Source organism: Schistocerca gregaria, chromosome X (assembly GCF_023897955.1).
Source record: "Schistocerca gregaria isolate iqSchGreg1 chromosome X, iqSchGreg1.2, whole genome shotgun sequence".
In the NCBI taxonomy this organism is placed as follows: Eukaryota; Metazoa; Arthropoda; class Insecta; order Orthoptera; family Acrididae; genus Schistocerca; species Schistocerca gregaria.
This window is the reverse complement of record NC_064931.1, coordinates 183,496,227-183,512,196: the sequence shown is the minus strand read 5'-3', so window position 1 is coordinate 183,512,196 and position 15,970 is coordinate 183,496,227. Positions and strand designations below refer to the sequence as shown.

The window sequence follows — 15,970 nt, the reverse complement described above, 5'->3', positions numbered from 1 at the left end:
TTGTTTGAAAATTACAGTTAATTTTAGAAGTGTGAACTTCCTGTTGTCAGTTGTTTCTGCTGAAATCAGTTGTAGACATTTTGATAGAATATATTGTGCATTGAAATCTGATCAGACTGTAATGTACACAGGCTAGCATTAGAAACTACCATTTAGCTATAGAACTGTAACTACAAAAGAAGGAAAATCGGAAAGTGTAATTTTTCTCTTTTTGCACTTGTCAAAAGTGAACATCACTGAAGCTTCTGTATTTGTCAATAAGACAGAATGCGGCTTTGCATGGTGGCCCATGGCATGGTTTTCTGTTAGTTTTATTAGAATAATTTTATGTTTTTCTCCAATTGGCAGTCACAAGACAATAGTTTTTCTTATTAATTGGTACATTGGAATCTCTCTGAAATTGTGAAACAAATAGACTCAGCAATTTTTAATGTTCTACAGCCAAAGCCTTTATCCACTCTTATAACAGAGGTGAACAACTCTCTTAAGAAGTTTCAGAATGTTAAGGATATCTGAACTGACTCGTATGTGTAGGAGGAAAACACTTCATCATAGTACTGTAATAAAACTGATTTGCTTTCTATTTTTCCCCCTGCTCATTCTTATAAGGGTAGTTGGTATAGGATGTTATTTGCATCACAGTTAAAGTGCTATTTTTTGAGAGTTCATCATTTTATCAATGAATTCATTGATGGAAAAGTAATCTGCATTTGAAGCCATTGCCTAGTACAGGCATCCCTGTTTCATATTTTGGTAGATGAGACAAGGTTTGTGCTGCAAACTTATTTAAATGAGGCATTACCCAGAACTTGAAATAGTCAGCAATGCAAAAAGAAACAATTCAGTGCACAGCTTTGTTGAGCATATTATTTAGTTGATAATGCATTCCACACACTGCTTACTATATGGTAAGTATTCTTCAGGATCAGTGAAACAGATGTTGAGATTACTGAATGTATTGCAGAAGCAATTCAGTGTTTGCACTGTTTATGTACTAGTGGACAGTAAAATCAAATGAATCCACAGCTGCTGAAACTAAAAGGCAGTAAGCCCATACATGCATTCGTGGTAACTGGATTAACCAATTGAAGGATTTTCGATGCTGCAATTCAAATTCATGAACTTTTTGCACATTACTGTTGCAGAAGATGAACTGCACAACAAAAACATAAACTGAGTCACTTCCAGTTCTAATTTTACATTGTCTAAATCTAAACCATTTCCTTATAGTAGAGATGCTGAGTTGCAGGAAGGCAGAACAAAAAAGGTTAGCTTTCGGCCAACAAGGCCTTTCATCAAAAATTGACAACATACATGCAAGCACACGCACATGAACGCACTCCTGCGTACGCATTTTGCACATACGTGATGACAGTGGCAAAGGTCTTGTTGGCAGAAAGCTAATTATCTGACAGTCTTTTTGTTATGCCTTTCTGTGACTCAGCCTCTTCACTATATGGTGAATAGCAACTATCCTTTTCATTATATTGTTACATTCCATCCTGGATTTTCCATTGTTTGATTTAAACTATTTGTGTGGTAGTAATATTTATCTCTAATCTTGAGGTCTGTTGTTTTCTCATTTCATCAATGAGATTTGACGTTTTTTCAGTATTTATATTAAACCCAAAAATGAAGCAATCTTCACTTTGAACCTGGAATGTAGGTAATGGTTTTATCTATATTTTTGCGTAACAAGTTGCTCCAGAAAGCCACAGTTTGGGGAGTTCATTAGTGTGGTGCATCAGTTAAACTGCACATTTTTGTAGGGTGGAATATACATCAGAAACTCATCAGATACGGCACTTAAACTTTACAAGTACGGACATTAATATGACACCTTACAGTTTGCATCTATGCCAATCAGAGCACAGAACACGTGACGTCATGCAAACGTGTTTCTGGTTTAGAAACTTAGAATGTTTATTTCATTATTTATTAAATATTAGTTTTTCTGTTTTATGGCTGCTGCTTGTGGTGATGCTGACCTATTGCCTACACTGGGATCTGGGTTAGGTTGAAAGGCAATCAGACACTGTTGATTTGTGTGTTTACATGACTAAAGTGATGTTTGATGCTTCTCATAAATATGCTTTTGTGCTACAAAAATATGTAGGCTGAGGCACTGCATTAAATGTTTTTAACCATACATTGTGCGAAAGTGTCAGAAAATATGTCTGTGACAAATTGTTACTGGAACAGAGATCTCTGCAAGTAGGGTATTCTCATTTGATGTTGCGTTTAGAGCCATAGTTCTTTGTGCAAGAAACCAATCCAGATTCTACAAAGTTGAGAAAAATAGTCAGTCAAATATGAGTGTTAAAAAACTATTAGTTACCAATATTAATACACTGTGCCCCCCTCCCCTCATCCCATTCCTCCCCCCCCCCCCCTCCAGTTTTACCATATTTTTACACAGGTACAGGGAAATATGCAAAATTTTGTGACACTTCATAAAAATACTGCTTTCACATTATGTAGCTAAATATCACAGATTACATGTTATTTTTTACTTCATCATTTGTGCAGAATTTTCCTGTCCCGTCCCAAGTTAACAGTTTTGATGGCATTGTTGTGTAGGCACTTGAGGCATATGTTACTTTCATCCTAACACTTTGTATCTTCTTGATAGTTTGTTGTAATACCCATTAGTTCAGTACCATATGCTACATAACATTTTGATGTGCTGCCTATAATGCAGTTAGACTTTAAAAAAGTCAACATTTTGCAACTACAGGTACTACAGTTGCTTGAATTTGTCTCATTCTTCACAAAATGTAAAGACAGAAACATTCACAAATCCACATAAGAATACAGCTGGGTTCATGAGCATGTTGGGCTGAATATACTGTGGTGACTAGCTCTTCTCTGCAATGAAGAGGATAACAACAACAAAATATGCAGAATTCATTGCTTCAGGATCCTACAATGAGAGTTTGTTGTGCATTGCTGCAACAAACATGATATCACCTTGATACAATGCCACTTGCCTCACCAAAAAATAAAAAATAAATGAATTGGTAGTTCTGCAAAGGTTGCATGTTATTTTGTTCTGCTTGCCACTTCCACACAGCCATATCATCCCTTTCCAGGTGTTACATTTTTATGATGTTCAATTTGAAGTTATGACCAATTTCACATAGAAATGAAATGTAAAGACATGGTCCTGCCACATTAACATGACCACCGCGTATGTTAGACATCAACTTGTAATAATCATTTACTGGTGGCGGGCGGCAGTGCTAGCAGTGTATGATATGTAGTGTGTGTAGGGGGATGCAAAAACTAGTGCAGTTGTAGTTGAAATGTGGAAACAGTGCGATTTATCTACCATCCAAAAGGGCATGATAATAGCCTTTCAGACCAAGGGTGGAAGCATTTCTGAAATGACTAGTTGTGAATTGTTCACATGCTGCCATGGTAAAAAGTATACTGTAAATGGCAAAATGGCACTATCCAAAACTGGCAGTGAGGTACCTGTGGTGCACCATAGACCATAAGTGATATTGGTGAATGATTGTTGCAGAGATGTGTACAGGCGAATAGAGGGGCAACTTTTGAGCAACTGACCACCCAGATGAACTGACGAGCTACCGACTGTGTGTCCTAAACAACTGTTCAGCAAAATGACTATTCAGCGATTGTTACTCTGTATGGGCCTCCGTAGCAGGCACCTGGTTCATGCACCTGTGCTGGCTACTGTTCATTGGCAACAAATTCTGGAGTTTGCTCGCCAATACCAACTGGATGTCCCCTCAGTGACAACAAGTGCCTTCTCAGATGAATCACAATCTATGCTGTATTGGACAGATGCCTTTGCTGTGTATGGTGTGAAATGTTGAAAGCAAACACCCTGATATCTGGAGGGAGCTTTATGGCCTGGACAATGTTTTTGTAGCAGTTCATCATTCTGGAAGGCACAGTGGATCAGCAGAATATGCATCTATCCTTATTGACAATGTTCACCCCCTACATGCAGTTTGTGCTCGCCATGATGACCTCTACCAGCAGGACAATGTAATGTGTCACACAGCTCACAGTGAACATGCATGGTTCAAAGAGCATCAAAATGAGTTTACTGTACTCTTCTGGCCACCAAACTCTCCGGATTTAAACCAATTCAAGAATCTGTGGGACTGCCTCAATCAGGTTGTTTGCATCTTGGATCCTCAGGCGAGAAACCTAGTGCAGCTGGCCACAGCACTGGAGTTGGGGTGGCTTGACATGCCTGTTGATAACTCTCTCCCTACATGTCTCGCAGCAGTCAGCTCTGCAAAAGGGGGTTATTCTGGCTTTTGACAGGTAGTCACATTAATTCTACACTGTCTAGTCACATTAGTGATTTCACAAACAGCTGATCCCGAGGTGGGATATGGAGTGCAGCTGCAGTTCCATGTAATGTCACACCCTGTCTGGCTCCTTCACTTGTACAGTTGGTTGCCACATCATTGTCCCCATACAATAAATGACAATACAACCACAGTCCACCACTGAGAGGTGATGCCCCATGGGCAGGTGGGTGCTCCCAAGCTCATATTCGAACAGACAGGTTAAACCAGGCTGAATTTGGGGGGGAAAAAACCCACCCCTCCATGAGCTCTGGTCTGCGAACAAAATGTGAACCCCATAATATTAAAGCTGAAAAATGCAGGAAGCTGACAGTGGTCACTTAATTCATTCTCCAAGGCTTAAAATTGAAGCATTGCAATATGCTTATCAGGTGCAATGAATATGAGCAACAACGAGGGTGCAGCAGCATCATAATAAAATTTCTTGAGAGGCAGACTCTTTTTCTGCATAGAACTGTATCAATACCTACTTACGCTTTATCACTGTACTATTTTTATATCTAAATGGAGTTAAAAAAAGTATTTTGCTGTTGAAAAACAGTACTACAACTATATTTATCTATAAAGTTCAGTATAACAAGATATTATCCTCTTTGTATAATACCACGTTGTTTTGACTTTACTTGCTATATTGTGCATGGTACAAGAATATTTTCAGGCTCTGCAGAAGACTGGACATCGTGACATTATGCTGCAAAAATTGTGGCCTCTGCATCAATTTCATCTTGAAAATACATCTGGCTGCTCACTGCAGAAGCATGCAGCTGGCTGTGTGTATAATGTGCATCTTGTGCCACTGACAAAATACAGTCCTCTGCATTTAACACCCACAGCCTGGCACAAGAGTACTTAGCTGTGATGGCAGGCTGCACAGTCTCTGGCTAGATCTTCAATCTTCGGAGACCTGCTGAACGTTGTTCATTTGTTATAGTTCATCTTATAACTGCTGCAGTATGTACAAAAAATGTTTTATGGTGGATGGCATGGTGTAGTCGCATCTGGTAAAAAGATAACCAGTCTGAATGCAATGATACTATACAGATACTGCAGAGTTTTATTATCTTCCACAATTTTGATGAGAACCACCAGTACCAGCTAATATTCTTTATTAGTCGTCTTAAAAATATCTTGTGCTTTTCATATAAGTAGCCTTGGATGCTAATCCATAAAAATTTTGATACTTTCTTTCTGTCCAACTTCCGTGTTACACTTTTACTATGACACAATCTGTGGGTTTCATTGCAGTGCACATTGCTTACCAATGCTGTAGAGGGTTTTTGAGATGTAATGTATGATAGACTTTGATATGTAGACCTTACATGAAATAAAAGCTGTGGATTGAGCTTTGTTTGATTAAATTACTGGATTGTTGGATTTGACTTGACCAGTAAAAATTTTGAGAAATGATTTTGATGCGTAATTCAGAAATTCTGAGTCTAACTTAAAATGTGTGCTTTTACATAAATTGTACATCTTGGTGTAGCACTTACCAGTCCTATCAACTGCTAATTTTTTTTAAAAAATCCAGAATTTGCAGTGTTTTCCATCCATTAGTGTGGAGTTGTTTAGAAGCAGCTATCCTCTTAGTACAGTATTTCCTCTAATATGTTTCTCATTTTTGTTTACCTTTATCAAGGTTTTTGTGATATTAAATCACAATAAGGACTTGTATAAGTGTTGTAGGAAGGTTCTAGTAGAATGTAAATACTCTTGGATTAAAGGAGACATCTCACCAAGAAGCATAAGAGTAGAGTTGTCAACAGGCATTTACAAAAAGAAAGGAAAAACTCCATAGCTTCTGCAGTAATCCTTTCTTGAGCTAGAGTTAAATACAGACTTGAAGGCTTGTAAAGGAGAGAACCACAGTGCACTTCGACATATAAAAGTTAACAGGTCGAAGGTCTTGGATGTACCATACTTTAATGGATATTATTTTTAACAGTTAATAAAGCCTTGAATATCTTTTATTTTATAGTGTTGTTCTTATTGATGCATAACACATGAGTCTGCTAATATTCCATTTATTGTGCATGCATATTTCTACTCTTTCTGTTCCTTGTTAGATAAGTTTTATTCAACAAGGAATATGGAGAAACAGATATTGATGAGTTTCATGAATTTGTATACAGATTAGCCCAAACGTCATGGGTTCATTTTGCACTCACTCTTAGGATTTTACTCTGTCCCTTATCACTTTTTTACCTCTGGCACTGTTTGTCAGTGTGACAAATGCTGAGATGACAAGTGGTTTGGAGTTACTCTTAAACTGTAGGTGCTCCTGTCACTGGCTGGGTGAGCCAGTTCAAAGGTTGGAGGAAGGCAATGGCATCCCACCTCAAAAAGAATCGTGCCTTGTAAAGCAGCATAGCATTCAAACCAACCTTCAGATTCATGTTTACTTTTTCATACAAATTAATAACTGTTGTATGGCTCTAGAACAGTTTCATTTTATGGCATAAACATGATTTTCATACAATTATCAGAAAGATAAGCTTCAGTCGTGAAGCAAATTGCCGCTTTCTACTTGTAACATACTCGGAGCACTATGTTGTTTGATGTTTCAATGGGTACAAGTTGTGAATTGTGCCTCTGGTCTACTAGCATCCCTCTTCAAACAATACTACGTGCTTCAGGTATTTAAATTCTGTGTGAATGATCAATTTCATTTAAGATTTTCTGTCTGAACAAAATCTTAAGTTTTAAAGAAAATGTTTCACCCAGATGTTTTGCTGAGCAAACAGCTGTTTAAATGGGGGACTAAAAGTAAAGATACCAAATCATCGCACAGTGAAGGCATGGAGTAGTAGCAATGGTTGTGGTCATAATATGGATTCAGAGCCAAGACACAAGTTATTCTTTCTTCTTCGCCTCAAATGATCCACCACCCTTGGCATTGATACAGGGTGTTTCAAAAATGACCGGTATATTTGAAACGGCAATACAAACTAAACGAGCAGCGATAGAAATACACCGTTTGTTGCAATATTCTTGGGACAACAATACAGTTTCAGGCAGACAAACTTTCGAAATTACAGTAGTTACAATTGTCAACAACAGATGGCGCTGAGGTCTGGGAAACTCTATAGTATGATATTTTCCACATATCCACCATGCGTAGCAATAATATGGCGTAGTCTCTGAATGAAATTACCCGAAACCTTTGACAACGTGTCTGGCGGAATGGCTTCACATGCAGATGAGATGTACTGCTTCAGCTGTTCAATTGTTTCTGGATTCTGGCGGTACACCTGGTCTTTCAAGTGTCCCCACAGAAAGAAGTCACAGGGGTTCATGTCTGGCGACTAGGGAGGCCAATCCACGCCGCCTCCTGTATGTTTCGGATAGCCCAAAGCAATCACACGATCATCGAAATATTCATTCAGGAAATTAAAGACGTCGGCCGTGCGATGTGGCCGGGCACCATCTTGCACAAACCATGAGGTGTTCGCAGTGTCGTCTAAGGCAGTTTGTACCGCCACAAATTCACGAAGAATGTCCAGATAGTGTGATGCAGTAATCGTTTCGGATCTGAAAAATGGGCCAATGATTCCTTTGGAAGAAATGGCGGCCCAGACCAGTACTTTTTGAGGATGCAGGAACGATGGGACTGCAACATGGGGCTTTTCGGTTCCCCATATGCGCCAGTTCTGTTTATTGACGAAGCCGTCCAGGTAAAAAAAGCTTCGTCAGTAAACCAAATGCTGCCCACATGCATATCGCCGTCATCAATCCTGTGAACTATATCGTTAGCGAATGTCTCTCGTGCAGCAATGGTAGCGGCGCTGATGGGTTGCCGCGTTTGAATTTTGTATGGATAGAGGTGTAAACTCTGGCGCATGAGACGATACGTGGACGTTGTCGTCATTTGGACCGCAGCTGCAACACGGCGAACGGAAACCCGAGGCTGCTGTTGGATCACCTGCTGCACTAGCTGCGCGTTGCCCTCTGTGATTGCCGTACGCGGTCGCCCTACCTTTCCAGCACGTTCTTCCGTCACATTCCCAGTCCGTTGAAATTTTTCAAACAGATCCTTTATTGTATCGCTTTTCGGTCCTTTGGTTACATTAAACCTCCGTTGAAAACTTCGTCTTGTTGCAACAACACTGTGTTCTAGGCGGTGGAATTCCAACACCAGAAAAATCCTCTGTTCTAAGGAATAAACCATGTTGTCCACAGCACACTTGCACGTTGTGAACAGCACACGCTTACAGCAGAAAGACGACGTACAGAATGGCGCACCCACAGACTGCGTTGTCTTCTATATCTTTACATCACTTGCAGCGCCATCTGTTGTTGTTGAAAATTGTAACTACTGTAATTTCGAAAGTTTGTCCGCCTGAAAATGTACTGTTGTCCCAAGCATATTGCAACAAACTGTGTATTTCTATCACTGCTCGTTTAGTTTTTATTGCCGTTTCAAATATACCGGTCATTTTTGAAACACCCTCTATCTGCTTCAGTTAGATATGTATATATCAAACCCACCAGCAACCAACAGTACCATATCTTCTGTAGCTACCATTACTTCCACATCAAAAGATGTATTCTGTACAGTCCTGCGAACTTGGAATGATGCATCTGCTGTGATGAACAGTCCCTCATATAGTGTGCTGAAAGCCTTCCCATATCTTTCACAGAATTACTAAACCCTGTTGTAACTTTCTTTGCATGCTGTCTGCACAGTGACTATTATTGTGGCTTCCTTTGATGCAGCAGCAAAGAGAGACAGGCCATTGCTGGTGTGTCCAATGACAACACTGAACACAGGAGTGGCACAATATATTTTCAAATGAGTCCCAGGTCTACATACAGCAGGAGAATGAATGTTGCCAGCATGCAATCATTATCATAATATTGGCTCAGCACCTGGGGTGACGGTACAGGGTGCCATTAGGTAGGCAACATTGTCATCTTTTGTTTGCAAACCTGTTAATTTGGACAGTAACCAGAACATTTATGATTTGTTAAGGCAGGGATTGTGACTTAGCTTTGAAGTCTCCATGATTTTTCACCAAGATAACATAAGACCACCTATTGCTGGTGCTGCCCTGATATGTCTGACTTGATGCACAGCTGGATTAGAGGAATATTGTTGCTGCAGGAGGTCTCAACTCTGTGTACTAAATTTCACACCCTGTTAACCCCCAGATCACTTACAGACTAAATTATGTATTCTACCTACTATACTGCACAGACAAGTAAAATTTCATTATTTGGTATTCTTCATTGTTTCACAATTTTATTGCTCAGCAATATAAATATTACTTCTATGCGTGATGAACTATCATGTTAATGGCAATAACTTTCGATTCATTGTATGTTCAAATTCATTCTTGTTATGTATACTTTGTTTTCTCTGATTTTTCTGAAACATTCATGTAGCACACTGTAGTATAAACAATTTATTCTGAGTATTGTTTTTCACAGGTAGTTCCCAGACAGTTCTGAGCCTCTCAAAAAGACTGCCAGAAGCAATGGAAGCCCTCTTATCTACTTATGAAACGTTCATTGAGGTAAGTTGTTTTAACAGTTACAAGCCCCTTGGTTTCTGTTTGACTGCTTTCATGAAGTATCTACATAGAATGCTCAGAAACTCAAGGTTGTCTGATATAAATAATAATTGTTGCAACACAAAGTATGTAATCCACATGAGTAATTTTCTAACATACAAGGGCAGCAGAAGAGGCCAGACCCCTGGTGTTCATGATGTATATTATTGACCATGCAGACTGTGTTAATCGTAACATCAGGCTTTTTGCTGATTATACAGTTATCTGTGATGAAGTACTGTCTGAAAGAAGTGGCATCAGTATTTAATCAGATCTTAATACCATTTCAAAATGGTGGATTGGAAACTTGCTTTAAATGTTCATAAATGTTAAATTTTGCACTTCACAAAACAAAACAAAAAAAGAGTAAAAAAACATAATATCCTATGACGATGATACTACTGAGTCATGAATATAATAAGTCTCTATAAGAATTGGGCAATTGGGAGTAACACTTCGAAGGGATATGAAATCAATGATCACATATGCTAATTCGTGGGTAAAGCAGGTGGTAGACTTTAGTTTATTGGTAGAATACTGGGAAAGTGCAATATATCTGCAAAGGAAATGGCTTACAAATCACTCATGTGACAATTCAGAGCCTATTGCTCAAGTGTGTGGGAGACCTGTACCAAATACGAGTAACAGGGGATAGTGAACGTATACAGAGAAGCCACAACAAATGGTCCTCGGTTTGTTTGATCCATGGGAGAGTGTCACAGAGATTCTCAAGGAACTGAACTGGAAGACTCTTCAAAATAGACAAAAACTACCCAGAGAAAATCTATTAAAGTTTCAAGAACGGGCTTTAAATGATAACTCTAGTGATATACTACGATCCCCTACATATCGCTCACATAGGGTTTTGAGGATAAGATTGGAATAATTAGTGCAGTCACAGAAGCATTCAATCAATCATTCTTCCAGTGCTCCACATGGGAATGGAACGGGAAGAAATCTTAATAATTTGTATAATGGGATGTACCCTCTGCCATGCTCCTCGAAAAAGGTGGTCTGTAGAATATAGCTGTAGATGGAGATAAATTCCTTAAGAGTTTAATTTGGAATGAATTTAAAAGTGTCACTGCTAAATTAAGTGTTTAAGCAGGTGTTGATAATGGTATTGAAGACGAGTGCTATAAGAAAATAGTATTATTCATCTGTAAGTCTAATGGAAAAGATAATCATCTGTGGTGTTAATGTGGCCATAAATGAGAGGCATTAATTAGGATACATTCCTGACAGTCTGCCAGAATAGTGGTGATCAGCAGTGTAATAAACTCAGAATAAAAACTTCAAAAAGCCAAGATCACTAGTAAATGATTTATTTGATTAATTAGGATTTCATTTATAGGTAGTTCATGAAATATATCATGTGATAAACTGACAGGCAAAGAAATAAAATGTCATTAGGTTTCTGAAGAAAGAGCTAGCACACATCTACCAGAATAGTTGTAGATGGTGAATGGGGCTTTGGCTTCACCCTCACATTAACATTTTCAAAAAGTCTTTCAGAGGTTAACTTGGGGGAATTATGAGAAGAGCATTATTAGAGATGAATAAGTTTTAGAACACGTTGAGCATGAATTTTACTGAATTTACATTATGGCAGCAGAAATTCTTATTTTAGAGCAACTAAATCAGTCATAAAATAAAAGCTTTAATGTGTATATCTGGATTGTGCTTTTTTTAAATCTGAATGTCACTAAAAATTAATGTAAATAACCTGGTTTATAATAGTATTTTAACTTACATCTCACCTCTTTAAACTATCAAAGCCTTCTAATTGTATCACACATTTCATGTGAGTTGCAAAATTTGAGTGCATATTATTCCCAGTCCCAGCTTAAACTTTCTAGTTAGGCTGTTAAGCCACTAGACTTGGTGTTGGCAGGGGAAATTTTCTAATCCCCATTTGGCCATCAACCCCTCTATTTTCCATGGTTTCTTAGACTGATTAACATAAAAGGCATCAGCAAATCCTTCCTATCCATCATCAATGACAGCTTTTTTCCCCTCCTTCTCTCTCTCTCTCTCTCTCTCTCTCTCTCTCTCTCTCTCAGAAACCTTTGAACCATTTTCATGTAGCTCATCATTTCTTCTTTATTGTGGAAAATATACATGAATTTGCTTAGAGTACCTGCCCTTACCTTCCTTGTTGGTACCTATGGTATCCTCTTAAATTATGACTAACGTTAAATAAAGTGAAATGATTGTCAACCAAAGATTCATGCAACCATCACAGTCATTTACAAGGCATGGTCATGTTGGAGGTGGTATGCCTTTGCCTTTCTTGATCTTTGAATTGAATTACTCAGCCAGTCGTAGAGGGAGCTACAATTTAATATTGATAGAATGGTGCAACTCGGTATTTTCCACATCAACAAACATTGCTTGAGGTGAAAAAAGTGATAAGTGACAGATTAAAATCATAGGAATGGCCAGGGATCCAAATTGTGATGATGCAATTCGTAGTTTGACACTTTTCCAACAAGCCACTGAGATCCACTAAGCGTATAACAAATACTTCACCTTTAAATCTTAAAAGTAACACAAGTTATATCCTGGCTTCAGTGAACTATGATTAGGAATGTTCACCCTGTTACTGTCTCCATTTTATGGTTGCTTAATGGATGAATGTAAAAAGTGCAAATCCAATAATTTTGAATTTTTTGCAAACTTTGACTCCAGCCAGTGGTTTTTATACGTAAAAAAATGACAAATTGTTCTCTAGTTAGCTCCACATGAAGCTCTAAAAATCCTCATCCTGGCATATGGAAATTGTTCTTGGGTTTTGGGAAGTCAAAGGCATACAATTAATCCCATTGGACAATGCCTTCTAAATCACTTTCATGTGACGGAAACAAGTAAGAATCGCCCCCACCCCCTGCACTACTTGCGTAAAATAGTCAGAATTAGAAATGGATTTTATTCTCTTCTTTCTTCGGGAATCTGTCAAATGTTGTAATTACATCCATGAAATCATGTTTAAAGGTAGAAGATTTACTATTATTGTTAATCAGATAAATTTGATAGGAACTACAGTTAATGTGAGGTTTATTAATTAATGATTTTAATTTCAGTTGCTAGTGAACAGGGCCTGTGTTGTTCAAACCTGTACAGTGCTCTTTTTTATCAAGATGTCTGCTGACTGTAGATATTAAAAACATAAATTTTTATTCCAGATGTTGTTGTTTTTAAGCTTACAACCTTGTATTTGAAACCGAGTACTTGTGTGTCTCACATGGTAGAGGCAATGTATTTTAATGCCATTCAGAGGTCTAACATGTTTTAACTATAAAAATAAAGATGTTAAATCTGTCAGATGTAGAGAGATGCCATATTCAAGACAGATCTTTTTATGTTAAGGACACCATAACAGGATAGGGGGACATGAGGAACAAGAGGCAGTTCCGGCACTGAGACTTCTTATCAAAAAGGAAATACAGAGAACTAAACCAACTTATTCTTTGTAGGCATGAAAAAGTCAATTCATAATGTTATGGAGCCACGAGAGACGGGTCCTGACGCCTCGTCTCGGTGTGGCCTGTTTATTCCATCCACTGCCACCAACTTGCCTCCATCGTTGCGCGTGTCTCATTCTTGATAATGTTGTGTTCCACGCGCTGCTGAGTTGGAAGCCACTATGCCGATTGACCAGGTTATCACTGACCCATATCTCCACTGCAGAAACTTGAATTAGATGTGCTCTCAAGATGGGAAAGAAGAAGGAGGAGGACCGTCAGGAAGAAGAGAACAACAAAGGTCTGCTGTTCCTCCCATATGCAGGGCCTTCCACGGCCAAGATTGCCAGGATACTGGAGAAGAACAAGACAAAAACCATCGTCCATCCTCCAGCAAAAATTAGAAATATGCTGGATTCAATGAAGGGTCTAAGAACACCGAGTGTCTACAGTATTTCCTGTGAATGTGGGTAACAATGTATCGGACAGACACAGTGTTGCATAACACCACGCATCTCTGAACATCTGAGAAGCGTCCGCCTCAGACAAAAAGAAAAATCCGCGGTAGCGGAGCACAGCCTCAGTGAAAAACACACATTTCAATTTGAAGAAACCAAGAGACTGTAGAGTGAAAGGTTTCTGGGACTCTATTATTAAAGAGGCAGTGGAGATACAGGTCAGTGATAACATGGTCAATCGAGATAGCTGCTTCCAACTCAGCAGTGCGTGGAACACATTATCAAGAATGAGCCGAGAGCGCATCAATGGAGGCAGGTTGGTGGTGGTGGATGGAATAAACAGGCTGCACCGAGACGAGATGTCAGGACCCGTCGCGCGCGGCTCCTCCCCACCACGTGCCGCTGTGCCGATTCTGCTCGCACCCAATTGGCCTGACCGGCGCCGAGGACGTAGAGATGCCCGTGGTCCAGCGGCTATAAAGATCCAGACAAGACATGAACCCGACACTTCGCCTGAAGATGGCAAGTAAGAAACTTCCTGAAATGTTGCTGGAAAACAACACATTGACTCGGCTGTCAACCCGAGAAGATTTTATCATCAAAGCAGAACTTAGATCACCGGAGGTTAGTGTATTTGTGTTGGGGAAAGCATTGTCACCCTCCCACAGTGCTTCCATCAAAGACCCTTGTTGTGTGGTTTTGTGTAAGCAGAACTGACACAGGGCCCTTGGGGGTGACAATTGCTTCTGTATTTGTGCAAGTCACAATTGAGCTTGTGATGCACCAGAAGTACTCTCTTCATTTCAGAATAAGAAAACAAACAGTGCAAAGCATATTGAAGTGCCAAACCATTTGGTAATGGCTGCTGCCCAGTCTCTTGCTGAGGATTGGTAGTGTCATAAAGGTGCTAATTGAAGCCCAACTTCTACTAGTATTTTTTGCAACCATAGTTCAAAGCACATCATGTAAAACTGCCATGTTCCTGCATAAAATGACATGCTCAGTAACAAGTTTTGCAGCCCAAGTTTCTTCTTTTTTTGCTACCTTATAATGTAATGAGTGTTTATTCTCAAAAGGGTTATTATTGCAGCAAATATAGCTGTGTGTAACAACTGCTGTCACAAGGGCCCATTAGTTGAATTGTTACTCATAAAATGCCATCACGAAGGTGAAGGCTCTATTAATAAGTGTGTGTGTGTGTGTGTGTGTGTGTGTGTGTGTGTGTGTGTGTGTGTGTGTGTGTAGCTGAAAACATAAATCTAATCTGAGAGGAAGGAGAAAACTCTTTAATGTAGAAAAGGTGACTTTTCCAGAATTGTTCTCTTTTTAGGGCATGGTTTTTCTTCTAAATGGTAAATTCTCAAATTTACATTGCAGATCATGTTGACTAGTTAATTTTGTGACTGGGAACAGTGCACATAAAAAGAAAAAGCTCCCAAGTAGGCAAGTAACACACCCTTTATTAGGAATAGTGGAAATAAAGACACTGCCATAGCCACATCGGTTGTCATTGAATTGGTCATAGAACACCACAAAAATCAACTTCTGAATGTAATTTGCTGTACTACAGTCTGATGATAATTTTGTTAATTGATGACTATTTCTAAGTATGCATCTGCTATGAGAGTCATAGTCTAATGCCTATGTGCTGTCAGGCTACAGGCTGGGCTGCTATCAGATGTTCACAGTAATAAAGTCTACAATAGTTCGATTCCACGTCCGAAGCCGTGAGTCATCAGAGACCGTGGTTGATGAGGCTAAGGCTTCAGTAGAGTGGCTGGTAGCTCAGGAGAATGGTGCAGGTGAAGACGGAGAAAAAGTCCGAGGCCAGAGTAGCCAGAGGCCCAGGTCAATAAGATGAAGGCTCGTGGTTGACTAGGTGGCTGCTCTAGAGGATGGTGCAGGTGAAGTGGTCCTAGATTGCAAGCTGGACCCAGTCCAGAGTTGGCAGCTGCACTGTCTTGGACCTGTTGCTGAATACAACTGTTTCAGTGGCTGTGACTGATCTGGGGGTTGTGGCCATGCATTGCCATAAATACTGCAGCAGTGGAGTTAAATGGCACGGCCTACTTGCTAACGTGACCTTGCAGATGCGAGTAGTGCTGCGATTGTCATGCCTTCTCCTGGTGCTGAAAAGCATGCCTGTTGAT

General features: G+C 39.4%; 1 protein-coding gene across 6 annotated transcripts in view; it reads left to right on the top strand.

Annotated features, from left to right (window-relative positions):
* LOC126299140 (uncharacterized) overlaps positions 1–15,970 on the top strand; it is a 159,942-nt gene that overhangs the window by 103,800 nt on the left and 40,172 nt on the right. For all 6 annotated transcript variants that reach the window (XM_049990905.1, XM_049990903.1, XM_049990907.1 and 3 more), the window contains one exon: positions 9,777–9,862. In XM_049990905.1, coding sequence (XP_049846862.1) covers positions 9,777–9,862 — 86 coding nt within the window. The remainder of the gene's footprint in view (positions 1–9,776; positions 9,863–15,970) is intronic.